The sequence below is a fragment of the Coturnix japonica genome, chromosome 2, assembly GCF_001577835.2.
Source record: "Coturnix japonica isolate 7356 chromosome 2, Coturnix japonica 2.1, whole genome shotgun sequence".
NCBI classification, from domain to species: domain Eukaryota; kingdom Metazoa; phylum Chordata; class Aves; order Galliformes; family Phasianidae; genus Coturnix; species Coturnix japonica.
The window spans coordinates 118,816,691-118,839,614 of NC_029517.1; the positions used below are offsets into that span (position 1 = coordinate 118,816,691).

Below are 22,924 nucleotides of genomic sequence, written 5' to 3' on the forward strand. Positions count from 1 at the left end.
GGGTAACTCCTGTAACCAGCAGTGCTGTCAATCACCTTTACAGAGAACTTCCCATGTACCTCCTTTCAGAGCTACTTGTCATAAGGATCTCAAGTTAGAGTTAGAGAAAATATGCAAAGATCTCATAAAATGAATAGAACCAGAAACTTGTGAAGGTGATAGTGACCTGAAACTCTTAGCCCAACCTTGAAGCTGTCATAGTTTCATAGTTTCGTGCGGGTTGGAAGGGACCTTAGAGATCATCGAGTCCAGCCCCCGGGATTCGAGCCTCTGTGTAGCAGAGCGGCACTTCTACCACTTGCTCCACAAGGGGGATTCGAACTCCGGGCCCCAGTGTTGCAAGGCGGCGTCTTTAACCACTGCGCCACCGAGGCACACAGTTCAGGGCTCCCCAGTATAAAAAAGACAGGGATCTCTTGGAAAGAGTCCAGCATAGGGCCACTAAGATGGTGAAGGATCATCTCCCCTATGAGGAGAGACTTAGGGAACTGGGTCTGTTTAGCCTTGAGAAAAGAAGGCTGAGAGGGGACTTAATCCAGGTTTATAAATACCTGAGGTGTGGGAGCCATAGTGGTGAGGCTGGTCTCTTCAGTAGTGCGTGGGGACAGGACTATGGGTAATGGGATGAAAGTACAGCATAGGAAGTTCCACACGAATGTGCGGAAGAACTTCTTTACAGTGAGGGTGACGGAGCACTGGAACAGTCTGCCCAAGGGGGTGGTGGAGTCTCCTTCTCTGGAGATATTCAAGACCCGCCTGGACGCCTACCTGTGTGACATGGTGTAGGGAGCCTGCTTTGGCAGGGGGGTTGGACTCGATGATCTCTAGAGGTCCCTTCCAACCCCTACAATTCTGTGATTCTGTGATAATCTTGAAATATCTGGTTCATCCCCCCAGAATGATGTTTTCTATTTTATTTGACTTGAAATGAAAATAGAGTAGAACAGTTTTCAAATTTTCTGCTAAATTAGAACTCCAAAAAGCCTGATTTTCTATTTTTATGATTTCTAAAAAATTGTGTTCAATTTAAAAAATCCGTTAAAAAAACTTTTTCCTAAAATTTATATTTTCGAGTAGTATAAAAATACTGAAAACAAAGAGTGCTTAGAATCCAAAATGATATTTCGGTTAAATAATCTGACATTCCTTTTATTTACTTATTTATTTTAATTTCTGCAACAGAACTTTTCCACATTTAAATTATTACTGACTCGATCTTATTTACTTTTTCAAGCATTTTAAATATTCTTTCCATACGGTACCTTTTGAAAACTGTTGGAAAAAAAATTTTCCTCTTCCAAGTTTGTAATATAGCTCTGAAATCTCATTGAGAATGTCTCAGAAATGAAATCCAGTTCTCAGGGATTCAGAGAACGAAACTCCACATAGAAGTTTGATCGGGGAATGAGTGAGAAGCTCGGAAATTATTTAGACTGGAGTAAATTCTTTTTTTTTTTTTTTAAAGTTGGCAATGGAAAAATAACCAGTTAATGTAATGTTATCTGTAATTTGGTAAGTTATTTATTGTCCTTTAATTCTATTTGAAGTATCAACATTTCCAGTACATTGTCTTAACTGGCAGAGGTGTTATGTGGCTTGGGATAAACCCTAGTAAAGCTCCAAATTCTGAAGGAGTTCCCCTTATTTGAAGGCATACATACATTAGGAATACCAACACATCCTCATTACCCGTCAGTGTGACAGCAGTTCCAAACTTCAGAGAGGCAGACAAGACAGTAACGTTTTGTACTATGTATGCCTGGACATCATCTCAGTTTAATCTCAGTATCTGAACTGACAGAAACCCTAATTCATACAAAATAATACTCAGCTCACTGGGAAAAAAAATAAAAAAATAAAAAAAAAATTATGACTTTAAATAGTAACAGGCATGAAAAAGGTAGTTCATAAAAGACTACTGGACATCACACCATTATAAGACTTGCTTAAGACAATGGGAAGTACTATTTGAAATCTCTTTCCTATGAATGTAGATCTATTCCACATCTTTTACCTTACCATTTTGTATTCTTTCCAGCCCTTCTGGAAATCCAGACTCCCATCTTCTCGGTGCTGTATAACTGTCCATCCTCCTCCATTGATTTCCATATTACAAAAGACCTGTGAATTAACAAAAAAGTAGAGATACTCGCATTGTATCCTGTCATTTTAGAGGCAGAAAATGTAAATAATGGAATTGTGGAAGCCTGTTTCCTATGGATTCATGCTTTATGCCTTTGATGGCATGCTCAGACCCCATATATGTTGAAGTGTAATTTGCTCAATAAAGTCTTATGTTCACTCAGAAAATTACCCAATTTTAAAGAGGATAAAGAGGATATTTATTTTTCATTAATTTTTCTCTCTTTTTATTCTACCTTCTTAAAAAATATATTAGATACATTATGAAATATTACAAATGCTACTTATAAACTATTTTTTCTTGTCATGTAGTGATAACATTCATTATTTTATGATATAGTTTTAAGATCCAGCTAAATTTCTCAATACTAATTGAAGCAAATTTTCCTGATTTTCATTCCTAAGTACTCATGTACCCCAGAGTGGCACTGCAGCTCTCCTGATTTTCACTTGACTGTGAGTTTGATAGTTATATTTCCTTTATTAAGAAAGATGTTAATATGTGAGAAAGTGGAAGAGGTACTACCTATCAGTTTAGCTTTTGGCATTCACATTAACAAGACAGCACTGGAGAGTAACTTAGAGCTTTAAGTTGCTTTGCCAAGTCAGAGGTTAATATCCAAATCATAATATCTCTCATTTGATAGAGAACCATATTCCACTCTCAGCAAAACAATTTAAATATTTCCTCCTCATAACCATTGTCACAGTAATCCTGTGCATGTACTTTTGTTTTCATTTGCTCCAGGCATGACAAGCGAAGACCCTGTGTAGGTACAAGAAGGAAACAGAATACTGAGCAGTGAAAATATGTGAACTTCATTTAGGTTAACCACAAGAAAACCCACAAATTTGTACAAATATTTTGGCCTTATTCTTTGTTCAGGGAAGACAGTGAGAGTCAAAACATTTATCTACAAGATTTAATTTCTTAATCTGATTTACAGTGAGAATTTCTAAATGATGGATTCACTTTCCTTGCAAGTCATGTAAAGCTCCCATGAATCCGTGCCAATTTCTAAAGCATTAAATCCTCATCTGTACTAAGACTACTCATTTTAAAGACACACACACACACAATCACAACACACAAAAAAAAAATGCAAATCTTTTTATTCTAGAATAGAACAAAATGCCTATTAAAATACTTGAATATTTTCTATGTAATATAGCAGGTTAAAGGAGAAAACTGCAGAGTGAAAGAAAGATTTACAGCAGCTGTCATTGTGTGGTCTGGCACTTTCTATGGTGGTAGACACAAACACCTGCCGCAGTAACAGGAGTGCCAAGCTTCTTATAGATGTTTGCTCCACACAGTTCTAGCCAACAAATGTCCTAGACTGGCTTCTGTCCCAGGCAAGTTCAGAGCACTCAATCATTAAACAACTTTTAGCATGTTCTGATGTTTAATCCTCTACCAAATAAATAAATGAATGAAGAAAAGTGACTTTGAATATTTATGCATCTCTACATTCTGAGTTTATCGTCAGCAAAAAGAACCTGGTTTAAATTAAAAGGATATTCAAAGCATTTCACTACTGCCTTCTTAAAGGCATGAGTAAAAGTACCCAAGCTATTAAAAGGCATATATGGAATTATTTGTACATAATTCATAGTTATGTAATAAATTATTAAAAAATGTATAATAATAATGTAGAGGGCAGTGCAATTCTAATGTAAACAAACCTACTGAGATTACCTCATACTGTACTTTAAGTGCTTCCACACTAAGTCTTCACAAGTCTACACTGTAGATTTGCAGCAACAAGCTCAAGATCAGCCATTTGAGATTCAGAGAATGTCTCTCTGATACAGAAACCAAACCTGGAGGTAACCAAGCCAGAACCACATGGACATGGAGATACTGCCCTTGGCTTTCTCCAGCTCCTGTAACAGCAATGACCTCACTCTCGTTGCCCTTTTGTCCTCATCAGGCTCTCTTCCCCCACTAGCTGAACCTACCTGTGTAGCCCTGAAAGGACTCTTGCCTTTGCTGTCACTATGACCAAGGAAGAATTGTTTATCAACACCATTAAGCGCTGCACACACACACACACACGCACAACAAAGTAAGCCAATTAATAAGCTTAATATTTTAAGGTAAACCTTTTCCCATTTTAAAAATATGGAATATTATTTAGATCCTTTTCATCAGAAAGGAATGATGTATTCTTCACATAGTATTGCAAAAGATTTTAAGCCAGTGAACTGATGAAGCTAGAGGCATGAAATAAAAATTGCAAGCTGTTTTTTTAAGCATATAAAAATGAGGCATATGGATGTTATGGAGCTGTAAGCATGAAGGACAATTTTCTATGAATATAGGAAGGCATAAGGAGCAAAATTATTAGAACAGACAGTAACGTTTGTATAGATGATGAAGGGGCTTTTGCTATTTGATGTCAGGATGCAAGTATCCCTTAGGAAATATATAATGTAACAAAAACCTATTTCTGTATCCCAAAGTATAACATTGCTGTAAATGAAGCAGTCACCAGAGGCTGCAGGTATTACAGAAGGCAACAATCTTGCAGACTGTTAATGCAACCTTAATTTCTGAAAAAAAAAACCCACAAAAAAAAAAAATAATAATAATACCAGGAGCATCAGTGCTACAGTTCTTTCAGATAGTTACAGTTTTTCATTACAGTTCAGATTCAGGAACTTTAATAAGGCTAAGTAAATTCAGTTTGTGCACACAAGTCTGACTTTGGTGTAACATCTCTGTTTGAGACGAACAGCTTCTATGGAACTGCTGTTGCTCTTTTCCTGTTCAGTAACGCTTAAAGATGCCTCTACATTTCATATAATGTCCATTCATATTCATCAAAGTTTTACTGGCCTTTGCCCAAAGCACTCTCCCACTCCAATTGTAATCATGCTTTAATGAATACTAATACCACAGTAAATAACATGTTGACATTCAGAGGTTCCCAAAGGCTGTCCAAAGCCAAATTCATGTTGGAAATAAATTTAACATATTTTAGTAGCATTGTAAAGTACCTACAGAGAGTACATTATATGGTAATATTTATACCGTGTTCTGTTTTCAGGGTCGCTATTTTACTGCAGTAAGAATAAGATAACAGAAAGATAGGGTTCCCTTCCTTCTGTCCAACCCTTTTGCTGGACAACACTCTACATTTTTTTTGGCAGGTAATCAGCCTGTAGCCACGGTGGGGCTGCTCTGAGTTGTGCCCTGTCAGAGGGACAAACCAGCATTTTCCCTGCATGAATTATCATTAGCCCATTTGTTCACTTTCCTAGCTTCAGCTGGCTCACTTTAGCCACAAAATCATTCTAGAAAATGCCTCTTTTATTGACTAATGTTTCATTTTCATCCCAAAAGCTCCCAAAGATCTCTTCAGAGGACAAGAAAACACAAGATCCATCATTTCAACAGTGCTAATATTTAATATGTTTTCTCTGCAGTCAAATATATTCTTCCTTGCTACATACAAGAAAAGTATGATTTTTATAAATCTTTGTTTTTAAATCCATTAATTCTTCTATTTCTCTGCTACTACATCATCTCCTCATCAGCTTCCTTATTACAGCATTTTATGAAATAACATAACATAATAGAAGAAAACAATAATTTCATAATAGAAAATAATAATTTTCTATGCCTCACTGCAGATTTATTTGTGGCTATAGAGGGATTCAACTGAACTCGCTGAGTGAGAGGAAGTGAGTCAACTCTTGAGTGTATTTGCACTTTGTGAGGGATTCTCTGTCAGTGAGAAAGAAGAATGTCTGAAATAATACACTTTATCATTATTTTCATTCTATCGTATTTTTTTTTCAAGTCTGAATATAACCAGGTTTATTTGTTTCGGTGCAATAGTTTGAAGAATGAGAACTTCCATAAAGGCTCCAAATGCTCCTTTTAAGGTTAGGGGAACTTCCCACTAACAAAAATGAAAATAAATCATATATTTTCCTTACCTTTTTAGGATCTGACACATTGTTAATATAAATAGTGTAGACACCACTTTTGTTAAAACCAGATTGGTATACATCTGCACAGTCTCTGAAAGGCTTTTCTTCCTCCTTCTTCGCATTCTTAAGTAAAACTGCAAAGCAGAGAAAAATACAGTAGTATAAGTTGGAACAGTAATATTAAGCATTTTTATATGAAAGAGACTCTTGCACATTGTATTGACATTCACAGTATTAACTATGCTGTGGTCCTTAGTAATTGAGTAAGTTCTATTAAAGAGCTATTATGAAACTGTCAGACAAATGGCAGAGGAGGCACCAGCAGAAATAATTTACGATGAAAATAGCTATGCAGAGTATCCTGTCTACAGAGAGATGAGCACAGCAGATTCCTTTTGAGAGCAAAGGACTGTGCAGCTGCAGGTGTTGCACCTGAATAAAGCTGTGCTTGGGAGGTTGTCAAAGAACACTACAGCAACAGCATGCGGAGGTGGACAAACTTGTTCAGTGCTGTGATCCAAGACAGACTTCACCTGGGAGAGCAATACAAAATCTGGAAGGAGAGAGACTATGCCTTTTCACAATGATACACTGACTTTTGAATGGCCTTAGGGCTTGTAGCAAGGGAGTTATTTGCTTAAATTTGCTTTTTTAGGGGTACAGAATGATTTCATGAGTTTTACACATGCGTATAAGTTGCTAGACACAGCACAGAGGAAAAAAAGAAAAAAGAGTTCTTCTGAAGTCACTTATTTAGAGTCATGTTTAGTCCTTTTATGACTCAGAAGAGGAAAACAATTAATGTTGGAGGACTGGTGCAGATCTTGATATTGCGTATCACAGATCACTTATGAGGACTGCCCCAAAAGTAATGCCTCTTAATTTATTATGCTGGCCCACAACATCGGAGGCAAATGGCGGTGCTACGACAGTAGAGGTTGGAACTTCCCACCATTCCATCCCACCATACATTTTGTTGCCACGTGACAGATGGCAGCAGAGGGGCAGTCTGACATGGAAGTCTGCTTGGAGAAAAGGTGTGGAGTTGAACTCCTCCACATGAAAAGATTGTATTCATTGACATTCACTGATACTTGCTGAACATTTATGGACACCAAACAGTGGATGTGAGCACAGTGAGGCAGTAGGTGGTGTGTTTCAGCAGCGGTGACAGCAGGTCACTTCTGTTGGTGCGTGTTTACTAAGTGCAGCATGCAGACTAGCAAAAATTAATCACTCTGCCATAACAAATAGCCAGTGCTGGTGACTACATTGAAAAAGAGTGTATTGCATCTGAGAATTTGCTCTATTAAACAGTACTATTATACTCTTTGTATCTGTTGTAGTTTCCATGGTAATAAATAGGAGGCATCGCTTTCTGAGTGAACTAAGTATGCAGTCTAGGCTGAGAATTCAGGAGGGAATGTTTGAGGATCCCGGCTTTGTAGGGCTAGGAGATTCCCTGTAGAAGTGTCATCTGAGAGCATTCCCTTCACTTTCACAAACAAAAGTAGTCCAACCCCACACGATACTGAAGAATATGATTTCTTTCCAACAACACATACTTTAAGCACATCAGTATTCCCATAGAAATCCATCTGTCTACTCAGAATCTTAAAGTTAAACATCGCCATAAGTGCTGTGCGTCGCTCAGGCCAGCACTTCATTAATCTCTTCAATAAGGAAACAACATTTAAGTCCTTCAGACACACTCATTGTCTGGTGACACACACCTCCCCCCCCCCCCCCCCCCCCCCCCCCCATTTCTTTTGCTTGAAAATTGCTTGAGTTTTAGAAAGAAAAAGGATTATGTCTTATCCACTCTCCAATGAAGTGGTCCATACTGTAAATATGGCACTTAATGATAGTGGTGTACCAAAGAGCACGTCTTGCACAGCATGTGAGACAATCTGGGCCACAAAAGAGTTTGCTTTGCATCTTGATACACTAACCCACCTCTGAACACTTCAAAGCAATATTTTAGCATAATGAATTTTTGCAAGATTAATTGTCATTTATATCATTAAACAGATGCAGAAAGTGAACAAGAAAAATGACAAGTATTTTGCCCCAGTGGTTTTGTGAAAAGGGAAAAATGGGTTAAAAAAAGAGAAGTCCAGACTTGAATCATAAGATTATCCTACTCTCTAGGTACAGACACACAAAAAAAATCCTCTTATTTTTCCCTATCTATGCACATGTTGTGCTTATTGTTTTCTTTGAACATCATCAACAGAAATAAAACTAGATTCAGGTACTTCCGTGTGAACTTCATTTAGAAAATTGACTAATTTGGAACCTAGAAAAGAGGCAGTGCTGGCGATAGTGATAGGTGACAGTTCCCTGTGAGATGGGGCCCTCAGCAAGGCACACAGAACAGCGAAGGTGTCAGGTTTTAAATAAATAATAGAAGCAAGTCCTTCATGACTCGTGTTAATTAAAGATTTCACAGTACTTTTCTGTATGCAGATGGTGTAAGCATCAGCGGCCAAAGTCCAGCTTGAATGATTACTTGGGGTTTGAGCCAAATCCCAGAGGAGTTAAAGCAAAGCTTCTTATTGATTTCAAGGGGCTTTAGATTAAATCCATTCTTCCCAGCCTGAATTTCTCAAATGCTGGTGTTTCAACTGCAAACATTAGTTTCTCTTGTCTAAAAATGTATTTTGTTGCACAGAGGCAGGGTCTTCATTTCCTTCAGTTTTAACTACTTATATTTTAATATGTACAATATATATAGAAGGGTCATGTTACCTCTATTTTACCATAATATGCATGTTGGAAAACACTTAAGAGTCACTCAGGGATACTAAGATCTGAATTTGGTTCCTTTTTAACTGTAAGTTGGACAAAAATTTAAGGATTGTCTCCCAGAGTTAATATTATTTGACTTCCAAATGAGGTAAGATTTTAATTTCAAATGAATTAGAATTAGATTTAAAAATAATTTTCTCAGGAAATGAATATCATAAAGCATACTTAGAAAAATATTTTTACCTTTTGCTTAGAGACTAGAGAAAACACAACAAAACTACTGTTGACATCGGAGAGGAAGGTGACAGGGACAGATAAATGCTTTGCATATACTCAGTTTTTTCCTTTCCTTCAGTATGAGGCAGCCGAAATACCCAAGACCACACATAGCAGGTGTAGTAATTTTCTATAGGTTAAGCAACCCAATTATTTTACAACAGCGGGATTCATGCACTGAACTGCTGGAGCCAGCAGAAGACAGCTTTGTTTGAGTGCCTGTCATTCCTCTTCCAGAGAACGAGAAGGAAACCTCAACCACTTGTGAAGCTGCTGTTGAGCTGTTACAAATTGCAGCACAACACATTTAGTAAGAGGAACACAAAGTTATTTTCCTAAAAAGATTGTGCTGTAATTTTCAAACTCTCAAAGTTATCAGAAAACTTGTGATGAAGTCATGGCCCTATGAAGCCATAATGGCTATGTGTAAAAAACTGGTTTCCTGAACAGAAGATTAATGAACAGCAAAATAAATTCATTTCACTGTACACCCAAAAGTCCTTTACTTAATTTTCAGCTGAACAGCTTTCTCTTTGGTCTATACTATCTACATTTCCCTACCTGGGGGATTATTTCTTTCAGTTGCGAGTTCTTTGGCTCTATTTATTTATTTATTTATTTTCTCCAAAGCCTTGGATGACAGATTGAGTCCAGGAAGCATAGTAAATATAAGTGCCCAGGACTATTCCAGGTGACTTTTCCCATAGGGGTGCAACAGCCCTGGCAGGGGGGTTGCTTTGCAGCTTCACAGAAGGACAGGAATCCAAATAAATGTAGATTTTGAAGACCAATGAGCTGTGACACGCCAGAGCTGAGCGGCTCTACTGCTAGTAAGTGATTTGCAAATTAGTTTCTAAAAGTTGTCTTGAAAGGAATCTGTTTTTCTACCCAAATATTAAAAAATAGCAACTAAATCTAAAGAGGAAATAACTCCTGAAATATGTAGTATTCTAAAGTCTTCCTCTAGTAATACAAAATATAAAATATATAGTATGTATCATTTTTGTTATATACATATCAAAATTATCTAGTTTGATTTCTACTAGAAAAAATATTTCAAAAATAATACATTGATCTTTTTGAGAATTCTGTTTTTGTTTTTTTTTTTTTAGGAAAATGAAGTACTTAATTCACTATAGTTTGTCTATAAATAATAAAGAATACCAAATTACAGTTCATTATGTTGACTGAATCAATAAAGTCACATTCATATTTACTAAATTATTTAAGTTCTGAACTGGCATATTTTTGAAATCAGTTGAGACTGAGTTAATGACTAGAGTCCTGTGATCTGTAGTGATAGTCAGTAAATGAAAGGCAGCTGTTGTTTTTTGTCTATGATGGTGACTTAATTGGGCAGATATTCAGAGATTTCTGCAGTATCTTATTTAATTATTTTATTTTCATGCCTTAAATGTTCTATTTACACAAATCCAATTTTCTTAGAAGACTCAATAGTCACTATACAAACCAAAAGGTACTTAGGAAAAATATTCTTTGTGCTTTTGAATCCTAGAAGGAAAAGTCTGTCACCAAAATCTTGCTGGCAAATATACTTTAAATTCCACCTGCTTTGTTAAAAGCATTTCATGTGAAAATATATGTCTCAGATGAGAAGCTTCTAACAAGTTGAAAAGGAGAAGCTCGTAAACTGGTGTCTTTCTACCTAAAGCTGCAGCATCTAAGGACAGGGTCATTCAAGGACTACAGTGTGGTAGTTGCTATCAGTATCCAGCCTGCAAGCAAAGTTTGCCTTAATCTTGTCATGGTTCCAGAAACACAGTGAAAAATCCTACATTTCCATAAGATAGCCGGTATCTCTAACCCCTTTTCCAGCCATTTGGGTGCAGCTGCTGTGCTCCACTGCCTTTCCAGTTAAAGTTGAAAATACCACCCGGTTTGCAAAAAATTGAATTGGGAACAGTTTGATAATGTTCTCAGAAGGATGTCAGTCAGATATCCCCAGTGTGGAGGCCCAGAACATGGCCTCCACCATGCATATATGTTCCCAGAGTTATCACCAGGAGCCATAAACAGATCTGACAGAGAAAGGGTGAAGATTATTTTTGTTTTGAGGAGGAAAACTCTTTTTTTTTTTTTTTTTTGCTGACTTACAGCCAGAGGTACAGTGTGTCATTCTAGTGGCCTAGTCTTGCAGATAGCAGCATCCACTTGAGAGCACATACTGAACTACAACATAGATGTCGGCATTTTGCCAGTATTCCCTTCAGTAACACAGTTGTGCTGCAATTGCTCTGCGTACCACAGTAACAGGCATAAAACTGGAGATGCTCCAACTCAGATTTGCTCTCCTGATAACCATCCTGTTAGGTTTGTAGGTCCTGCCTACAAACTGAAATGATAGCCATAGATGTGCATGTTTCTGTACCTGGCAAAGAGGATTTGAATAGTGCATTTCCTGGATTCCAGGCTATACATAAGAATACATAAGAAGCCAATGATTTCTACTTCATACTACAAATTTTTCACCACTTGAAGTAAATCTATTATACTTTGTGGACCCTGTGTCACACTCTTCATCATCATATTTTAGCCTTTTTTTGTTTAGTTTTTTAGGCATAGGATGAATTTTGCACAGTATTTGATTATCAATCAATTATACTATGCTACATATTTTTCTGATTTCTTTCTGTTCATTTGTAGTAATTTATAAGATTTTAGAATTTATAGATTTTTTAATTTCATTCACTAATAGTCAAGAAACAAATCCTGTGCTTTCTATTCAAGATTTACTTGGGAGTTTACCTTGAACCTACATTGCTATTTAAGCTGGAAGGAAGCAGAGCTCTAGAACTCCTTCCTTGGGCACACTCAGCTGCTGAAAAATTAGAACGGAAAATGCTGACCTTAGTTTGAACTTTCAGAGTTTATGGCAGTATGAGTAAACGTTTTCATTTTCTATTTAAGGGAGCATTTCATTATTCCCCCCAAATAAATCTGCAGTGTCATTTAAATGAGTGGTGCTGCTCTTCCTATTGCTGTTGGTTGCAGTCCACATGGCCAGAATGAATCAACTAACACGAGAGATCCAGCAGAAGGCTAGGATTTTGTTTCTGAGTTGGGGGCTTAGCAGTACCAGACTCCTCATCCCCCTTTCTCCCCCTTTTTTTCTTTTTTCTTTTTCTTTTTTTTTTTTTTTTTTTTTTTTTTAACAGACATGTAATTCCATTGGAACATCTCCCTTAGTTTGACTTACTGTTGACTTACTGTGTGGTTCTAAAATTACTAGAATGTATGGAGAAGTGAAAGGATTTCGTTCCCAAGGAGCAATGACAAAAGAAAAGTAGTCCTTTTCCATCAGCCCCTAGCCCTTCATATTTTCATGCATACTCCTTACTACTGCATGTGGGAGGTCCAAATGAATGTGTAAACCTCTCTTAATATAATTCAACACAACTACCAAGCTATGCTGAAATGCAGTTAGCAGGGCTAAGTTGATTCTGCCAGCCTAAGAACTAGCACAGTCTCAGATTCGTTAGAAACACAAAAGGTCATTACATACAAGAATTTCAGATCCGCATGTTTAAAGTGAGGAGAGAAGAGAAAAGGCTCAGCAAATTAGTTGCCTCATACTAATGTTTATAGAAAAGTTTTAGCAGTTAACAGAATATTACATTTCTCCTTTTTTCCTCCCCACTAACACTGTAAAGTAAGAAAAGCAAACAATGGCATAGCAAGAGTACTTAAGCTATCCAACTACTTATTAAAGAAATTATTTAAAGCAGAGTTCCTCTCCTGTAGCGCTGCAGGAATTGACTAGGTCTTGGAAAACGATGTTAACTTAGTGAGCTTTCACCCTCTCCAGGGCATAATTATTTACTACCTAATAAATTATCAACAGTTATCAAGTCTGTTTCCCAATAAATCTGGCCTTAGTGACTGGTAACAACAATAATACTTCGATTCACTGCACATTTGAAAGACATCACTTAGGAATACCATAAAGTGGTCCTCATTAGTGAGCTGAAATAGAATGCCTTATGGCCCGTTTACAAAGAGATAAAGACACTTAATTATCCAGCTGTAATATAGTTCCTTAATAGTTTCTGCTTGAGACAGCAGTTTTGCAAGTAACCAGCTATTCATGGAGAGATGAGAAGTAAAGAAGTCTTTCACAAACTGCTAAAAGAGAGATTAAGCCACTGGCTTTGTTTAATATCTCCAGTGCCCATATTTCTTTAATTTATTTATATTTTTTCCACACAGAAACCCTAATGTGCCTTTAGTGTTTCCAGCTGAATCATGCATACAAAAAAAAAAAACAAACTTCACCAACAAGCCATTTGGGTGACACTAGCAGTGTTGTTGGCTGGTTTATACATGCTGATATCCCCTCTAATATCTTTGCTGTGACTGCATAAACCATTTTCACAAAGCAGAGTGAAAAGGGATTTGGCACTGAGATACTCTGTAGGAGTGAGAGATGGTAATTGATTTCAATATTAATAACCAAGAACTGAAATAGAAAAATATATACTCAAAATGTTCATTCTTCAGCAGTAACAAATATCGACTCCTTGCTGTCACTTTCAGGAACTCAATAGGGATAAAGTACAGAAATCCCCAGTTCTGTTTTGAAGATCTCAAATATTTTTCCCACTGACAAACATATTAAATGTTGTACAATTCAATTAACTTATTTAAGTATGGTACCTCCATTAAACCACAGTTTGATTTGATCATAATTAACACATTTAGTTGCATTTTATTATACAAAGTAACTTGCAAATGAAGTTATCCTTGACTGAACTGGATATACATATTTATTTTAATATATTATTATTTGGTATTAAAATCATTATTTCTTTACTTTCAGAAAACAAATGAACCCGTGAAGTACAAAACAATACTAGTGTTGATGTGCGGGTGTTTCCTACACAACTGCACAAAGACCACTGCAGCACTTCAGTGTCTTTCTATTTGGTGGTCCTGTACATGAAAGACAAGGAAGACTGAGTGTTTCCTATGGCACACAATAAAGTAAAATTCCATTTTTTATCTCTAGATTCCAAGATTTCAAAATAGATACAGATGCAGGTGGTTATCCTAAATAAGTCGAGTAGGCTTATATTGGTGAGGTTTGTGAATTGTGGGTGGAAAAAAGTGATTTTTTTTTTACAGTAATCTTCTGCAATAATGTAGAATAGTTCAGTTGGAAGGGACCTTCAAAGGTCATAATCAACTGCCTGATCACTTCAAGGCTAACCACAATAAAGATAATGTCCAAATGTCTCTTTAACACTGACAGTCATGGGGTATCCAGTTGTCTTGCTGGAAAGTCTGTTCCAGAGTTGGACCACCCTCCCACTAAAGTTTTTTCAATATCACTATACAAACACATCGTCATTCTTAGCTTTGACATCTTTGAGTATCTATGTAGTGCTCAATGGCAGAATAAGAGACCTGTGGAATACAAGTGGCTTCAGTGCATTAAAACAGCTTTTATTCAAAGATCAGTTGTGGCTGCTGTAGTTTAGCCAAGTCAATTTAATTGGGTTTTTATTTCATTCTTAATTAGTTGTAAGAAAAAAATAATAAAAATATTTAGAATTTATGGATAAAGCGTCCTGTTTTGTTATTTGTGTTAGGGTCATTCAGTTTCAGCTACAAAAGAAAAAGAAAAAAAAAACCAAAACTGTCACTTTATTAATGCATTTCTTTTTTTAAACCATACTTAAAATGCGTGGATCAAGGCACACTCTTGATTCACATCAGATCTACGTCTTGCAGCTAAAGCTGGTCATAAACTTCATAAATTATCAAAAAATCTTGTTCTGATTGCTTCCATACTTTGGAAGAAAAATGAAGTGACTAATGTGCCATACAAGGTTCCTGTCTCATGAGTTGCACTATATAATGTTGAACAAAAACCTTAATAATGGTAGGGATGAAGTACAAAAAGAAGACAAATGTTAAGGAGCTAAAGAGATTTCTAGTGAAATGGTTACACAGAATATATCTCAGATGAATACCAATATTATTGTTGCTGTGCACACAAAACCAGTAACTGTATTGTACAATCTTATACCATCTACTTTGATGTCTAAAATGTGTTAGATTTGAGTAATTAATTTGCCTCATTATATAGCTGAATCAGTACTATACAGAAAATTCATGTTACTGAAAACAATTCAAACAGTAAGACTTAAAATCATCCTTAGGAGCACCTGAATCTTTTAATCTATGTTGGCATTCTGATGAATCTTATCTAATTCTCTTTTTAAATACTCACTTGTATTATAGAAGTTGTCTTTGAAGTCTATCTAATGAAACAGGCCAGCTTCTATGCTGGGGTAATTTTGTTAGTGCCAGTGGAGTTTCCCCTGTGTCTGCAACCTTCAGGTCATCTCTTTGAAGTTCTCATTCTATCCTCAATCTGTATATTTCACTATAGATTTTAACGTCATAACAATTGCATTCTAAGAAATAGAATACTTAAGGTTTAATGTTTTGAGTAAATGAACTGCTATGCCTTTTTAAAGTAAGTATTCCAATAGAATAAAGTTTTCCATGCAGTATTTTCTAAAATATGAAAACTTCTCAGAAGTCTAGAGATTTGAACCTTTCCAGAAATGTCTAACCCAAGTTATTTACTTCAGAAGCTCAACAGGCACTTTTGGGGGAGGTAAATTCCTGTCATACATCTGTATTATTTTGAGAATTAAGCTTAGCTTCTCATCAGCATTCAAGAGGAAGCTAATGCTTTATTTCTCCCCTACTAGGAGGTCACAAAAACAGATGTTCATGACAAAAGTTTCTTTACTTCTCCATTAATTATAAGTACATGAATTTAGACCAAAAGTTTTAATAAGGTATGCTAATATGCAGTCTGACTATATATATATATAAATAAAGAAAATGAAAACAGAAAAGGACAATAAATGTTAAATATAAAGTTAAACATATTTCCACTCTGAAATTTTTAAATTCCCTTATGCTGTGGGTAGGAGTAATTATGAAGTCATGCAAATTAATGTAAACATGATAGGCACACCAGGTCAATTTTCTTCTACTGGAGCAAAAAAAAGTATTTGAAAATAGGTGGGACTTCAGACTGAGCACATTTTGTGACCTTTGGCTTTAAGCATAATTTCCCACTGGACTAATGCAATTCTGAACTACTTAGTTTCAACTTGGGTATACTTCTATGACAAAGATATTATCTTTACTCAACACAATTTGCAGTGCATTCCTTGCAGTTTTTTCAGTCAACGCTACAAATCCTTTTGAAGAGTATTTTTTTCTGACCTAGAAACTTAGTAAGTTTCTCACATACCTTAGATGTTTATTGGTTAATGGTAACAGTAATGTGACTAAATCAGCAGAACTATCACGCTTTTCATATTCTGAAATACTCATAATACCCGGTGATAGTGAAAGAAACAGAACTTTAGATAGCATCCAATTCTCTGTTATCTTCTATAAGTGAAGGACTTCTACAGCTTTGCAGGTAGATGTGCAGTGCATCTACAAGGATTAATTAAGCCTTAAGCTCAACATTTCTATTTCTCTAGTCTTTGCAGAAAAGTAAAATTCACAGGCATTTGTTGTTTTTTTTTTTTATATTTGAGTATGGAGATTAGTTTATTTCTAGAAAGTTTCTTTAAATTTCCACAACATGAACAGTCATTTCAATGAGGTTAGTGTCTTAAAGCGCTGTTTTTTTTAAAAAAAATAATCTATTTTAGAAGTTTATTGACAGCCCTTCCAAGATTGTTTAGCCTAAAACTATATATGAACAAGATACAGACACAAGCCAAAAAGGAGACTTCTGTGTCCCCCACAGTATCTGGCATTTATTTGACTCTCTGTATTCTTTGGGATCTTTCAGAGTTTCTATTTTTATGGTTTATATTCATCTGAAATCCAATAATTACTCACTGTCAGAGAGAGGTGGGTGGTATTTTGGAAACAAAACTCACAAACAATTTGTGCTTAACAGGTGGCCCCCATCTCAAAACTAGTCTTCTACAAAACCAGCAGTGAAAGTGGGATCTGGATTTCATCTTTTAGTCCATCTGTATTTTTAAAAATTATCCTCATTTTTACTTTTTTTTTTTTTTTTTTTCCCCCTTCCTCACTCCCCTTTAAGTTCTTCAGAAATCCTCACAACATTTATCCAGCCATGGTTGAAGTACCAAAGCAGATTATACTGTAGGATTGTCATTCAGTATTAGGGACTATGTTAGTTATGCTTTTCAGAGTGTAAAACTAAAAAACTAAACAAAAGCCATTTCTGCTCAGTACTATAGCTCCATGGTGGCCATCAATTACCTCACAGACTACTAAAAATCTTCTAACTTACTTAAACTAATCTAAAAATAAATATTCTGATACAATTATATCATTCCTGGAATAAATTTATGTCATGATTTATAATCAAAAAACAATGGTTGGTTTCAAACGAAGTCATTCAACTGTAGCTTTAATTTTACTTAAAATATCTTTCTTAATTCCTAACTTTATTTCACAAATTGGAAAGCTTGATTATAATGACGTAAGAAAAGGAGACCATCTTTCTGTCTGTGACACTTTTTGGTTTTTATCTCAGGAGAGTTTTCAGATTTCTTGAGACTGGCAGTATTTTGTAAAATAAACAAACATACATATAATGTAGAATACACAGTCGTACACATTTAATTTATGGTGGGAAATCCAAAAAAGGTACTTAAAGACATTCTTAAAATACTGAAGTTTTAGCCACATTTTTCAGTTCCTCTCATCTCCTGTTTTCATTCCTGGGAAGTTACTCATCTGTAACGATCTTGCCTCAGTCTTAATGCCTTGCTTAGGTCACACTTCCTTTCAAAGATGAGGATCAACAGTTAAAAACTTGAAGTTTTTATGGGAGTCTGTCTTTTGCTAGCTCTTCATCTTTATAATAATTCAGAAATCTTTATTAGACTCAATGACATCTAGCAATCAAAACTTCACATAACCAAATATTATCGTTTGTCAATGACAGATATCTATTACTGGGTCTCCGTCTTCTCTCCAGTGTTGGCTGTTTTGTAGGTTTACATAACAGTATCGTACATGCCTTATTTCTCATCCAATAATTCTGTATTCTACAGCTCTCTCTCCTCATATGGAAATCGTTCCAGGTCTGTAATTATTTCCCTCATACTATTCTGTTCTGGATCATTTCCATTTCTGCTATATTCCTTATGAAATTAGATGACCAATATTTAACAGTATAAGACAGAAGGGGTGTCACTGATGTATGTTTCACATTTAGCTATTCTCTACCTCCCAATAAACAAGTATTATGACATATTTTATGTGTTAAGCATTAGTGCATACATGAAGGCTTCTGCAAGGCTAAATTTCATATTTTTGTTGAGAATTGTGAGTAGCCTAAGTTGTATTTCCCAGCACATATACTCTTCTATTTTCAACACATATTTGCATAGACTGAATCTAGTAGCAATTTTTATTGCAATGATTTCATTTTCTGCCTTCATTGGAATAGTCTCATACTCCAGGATATTATGTCTTTTAATTTGGATCCAGGAGCCCAGGTTAAATGATTCACTTCTGAAATCCTCATTCAAAGTCTTTACAAGAAGCAAATGAGGAAACCAAGTTTAGAAAAAATGTGTTTCAGTTTTTGTTTTTGTTTTTGTTTTTTCTTTGAACCAAATTTGGAATATTTTGAAAATCTTTTTCTAATCTTAAAAAGAACTTGCAGTAAAGATCCATATGAAAATAATATATATTTCATATTGATAATAATTTTAAAATACTCCTGAGCTCTATTAGAAAGCCCTGAACACAACTTTGCCAGGTTTCTTTGCCAAAAGATCGCAAAACCTGATAAATGAATTGCATTGCATCACAATTTTTCTTTACTGATATGAGAGCAGCCTACTATGAAGGATGTTATTTACTTCAAAATGCTGGGGAATTGTCTAACAGAATAAGCAGAAGGGAACACTTAGAATAAATATGAGGAGGGAAAAGAACGTAGTGTATCAACATGGGTCCAAGCAGGAAACACTTCCAAAAGATGAGATGTAATCCTCGCCACTGGAACTATTCAGATTTAAGCCACACAAGTTGCATGGGAATATACAGCAGAGAGCAAACCCACACTGCCTTGAGCTGAACAGCATGAATGATATATTTTTCTGCCTCTTAAACCAAACATTGTGTAACAATGCAGGTAAATTATTTTTTAAATTTTTAAAATTATTTATAGTAATTACTGCTCTGGAATTACCAAGAGGAAACAAGCTGGAGACCTTGCAATGCTGGTACTTAACATCACATAGACCTTTCTTTTACACTTCCAGTCTCACTGAATGACTAGCAGAATTTGTGCATCTACAGTTACGCTGTGTTTACCCTGAATCTTTCCTCAGAAGAGGTTTGATGACCTCTTTGTTATCAAAAAGGTTTCTTTGATGTTTCATTTCTCAACTTTATTTCCGCAGCAGTAGTTTTTACTTATTGCTTGGCATATCAGACACAACTGTTTACCCCATTTTAGTTGCTAATCGTAGCATATGACCTTGCTGTTACATTCTCCCTTACATCTCTTATTCCCTCTATGACATATAACCTTTTCCTGTTTTTCATGTAATGTATTCTTTCCAGTGTCATATTTTCAACCCTTACAGTGATCGCCAAGCAACATTTGTCTCTTTCCGCCACCTACATTGCATAGTCCTGATGAAAGGAATGTCTGTAATATTTTTAGCATTAGAAAAATAAAAACCCACCTCAATTACTTTCTTATTGTCAAACAAAAACCAAACCAAAAACCAAACCAAAACAAACAACAACAACAACAAAAAACAACAAAAAAGGAACAGCAAACCTTTATTATAAACAAAAAACTTGTTCAGTGGAAGAACTACTTTTGTATGGTTACTGCACCTTAAGTGCCTACAACTGAATTCATCAGCTTTAAAACATATTTATGTGTATGGAATTCTGGTTTACTTTCCTTCATTTTCTCTCCAATTACTGTAAAGGAACTTGAGAGTTGGCACCCATAAAGTAACCATCAATAAATGCGTTTGGTTACAGAAGGAGACAGATGCTCTAAGGAGCAAAATAGTCAGTTTTGCTCAACAGCAAAACAGGTAATGTGTAGTCAATGAAATTTTGTCCTACAGCAGCAGGTTATGGTACAATAACTCAATGATATTCGATTAAAAGAATAAGATATGACTGTTAGCAAAAGGTTTGGCTTCAGAACTGACATTAATGTTATTTGGTTGGTGGGTTCTTATCAGGTCTTTTTTCCTCCATTATAATCCTAGAACCATATGAGTCATTTTGGCTAGAAAATATCCATAAAATCATCAACTCCAATCATTACACAACTCTGCTAACTCCACCACTAAATGCTGTCCTTAAGCACTGCATCCACACATCGCTTAAATACCTCCATGTTCTTCTCTTTCTTGGAATAAGCTAATTGAGTTATATAAAAAATAATACAGCATTTCAGAAAGAAATCTGTAATGTTTTATAATTCTGCTTTCTTACCTCCTTCCTTAGAACAGAGTGTAATTAAAGTATGAACTGTATCCATCAATTCAAGCTGCTGCTTCTGCAGGACACTGTTATTAGTTGTTGCCTTGTTTAATTGCTTCTCTAGTTCCTGGATTATGTAGCTTTGCCGAGTGACCAAACTCTGTAGATTCTCTTTTTCCTCTTTCAGAGTGTCCATCTCTTCTTTATGTCTTTCTTCCATTTCTAAAATTTTGTGCTCAAGTAAACTAAAATAAAATAAAACATCAAGCAGATATTATTTCACAATAACTTTTTTCATAACACAGGTAGTAAAGCAACTTTATCTTCACTGCAGATTTCAATCAATAATTTATTTATTCTGAAATGTCACAACAGTTAAACAGCACAACATTCCCCATCAAGTAGACAAACATGACTGATCACTAATCTTCAGTCTTGTAACTGTTTGCTTTAAAATGGTGCTAAAAAAATAAAAACCATGAAATTACATGTCTAGTTATTATAAAAAACAGATTTTATAAGCATATAGACAGTAACAATTTTTTATTACAGTGGTTCAAGCAGAAAAGTCCAAGGTAGGCAAAGAAGGGAGAATTGAAGGGCATTGAAGAAAAAGCCATTAGTAGCGTGGGCTGTTCAGTTTGATAAGAGGTAAATAAAGAGTGAACTAAGAAATCTTTGTGAAGGGTTTTGTGACAGAATGGAAGTAGGTAAGTACTAGCAGCTATCAAAGGATGTGGAACTCAAAATACCATTTGATGTCCTCTGTGAAGCTGGGAATAGAATTGTGTATCAGTCGAGTGCTATCTGCTTCCACATTTCACAGCTAATATCTGTCAACGGTGAACAAGATGTTTTTTCAAGCCTTTGTTTTGACTCTGTGGTGATGCAATGGGTTTACATAACAGAATTTTGATAAATAGGGATAGGAGAGGCAGCTCTTGGAGGAGTCCAGAAGCTGTCCCAGCAAACTCCAAAAGGGAACTATCTCTGGCCAGAGCTGAGCCAGTGAGCAAAGCAGGTTTCACCTCTGGGAAAGTGGTTTGAAAAAAGGCACAAACACTGCACAACAGTAGCTGAGAGGACAGAGAACACGTGGGAGAAATAGCAGTCCCCAGAGTCAGGGCAGGAGGGCAGGAGGTGCTCCAGACACAGTGCAGATGCTCCCTAGAGCCCAGGAGAGGCTTGTGTTACATTTTGTCTCCGTGCAGAACCTGGGCATCACACAGAGCAGATCTCCACCTGCAGCCATGGTGAAACAGTGGATGTGGTCTGATAGAGCTGCAGCCCATGGAGAGCCCCTGCAGGAGCAGCCCTGGGCCAGAGCTGCAGACATGCAGAGGAGCCCACAGTGGGTCAGAGAGGCTGGGGTAGCTGCCTCTTGAGGGGACCTGTGCCAGAGCAGGTCAGTCTCAATGGATGAACCATGTGGTATGGTGCCATACTGGAGCATTTATTGAAGAGCTGCAGTCTGCGGAAAGCTAATGTAGGATCAATTCAGAAAGAAAGGCATGTCATGGAGCATAGGGCAGAAAGTGATCACGTAGGAGAAGCAGAAGACAGAGCATTATGGACTGACCACAGCTCACATTCCAGTTCCCTACACTGCTCAAAGGGAGGAAGTAGAAGATGGTGATTACAGAGGGAAGGTGTTCTTAGTTTGCTTTTAGTTTCTCACCACTCTAGTCTGCCATCAATATATATAAAAGACAAAGCATGTAGTACGTAATACGAGAAAAAGTGGTATTTTTTTATTTGCCCATCAATGGTAAAATACTACAGCTGCGAGCTTAAAAGAAAGATTTTATTAATATTGGATAAATAAATAAATTTATCTCCTCTACTACTTTCTTCTGTCTGGTAATTCTACTGTACATGCCAAAATAGGTATTTCTTATGCTAATAAACCAACTGGCTGTTACAAACTTCCTAACAAACTGCTTCCTGTCCAAGACAGTTCTATATTTTATTTATCTGCACTCTTCCCCCACCTTTGTTTTTACTCCTGGGTAATAGATCAGTGGCAAAATGCCTGCATAATTTCAGGTCATTTAACCTAACTGAAGAATGTAATAAAATCCATATGGAGTAGTTTGTACTAGATATCACAGAGCCTTAGTATGAGCTGCTACAAATGATAACAATGCAAGGATTAAATTCAGGCCCTGGATTTGCTGTACAAGCTAGAGTAATATAAAAGTTTGTTTTTAGTGTGTGTTTTTTTTTTTTTTCTCACTAAATAAAAGAAATCAAACAACAGATCTCTCTCTAAATTGTATGAATGTTGGACTTGCAAAGAGATTGA

General features: G+C 36.1%; 1 protein-coding gene across 1 annotated transcript in view; it reads right to left on the reverse strand.

Moving 5' to 3' along the window:
- The window catches only part of ANGPT1 (angiopoietin 1), a 145,352-nt gene that overhangs the window by 42,666 nt on the left and 79,762 nt on the right, over nt 1-22,924 (reverse strand). Inside the window, exons 4-6 of the mRNA XM_015856162.2 lie at nt 20,632-20,864; nt 6,091-6,218; nt 2,020-2,121 (exon numbers count right to left, since the gene is read on the reverse strand). Coding sequence (XP_015711648.1) covers nt 2,020-2,121; nt 6,091-6,218; nt 20,632-20,864 — 463 coding nt within the window. The remainder of the gene's footprint in view (nt 1-2,019; nt 2,122-6,090; nt 6,219-20,631; nt 20,865-22,924) is intronic.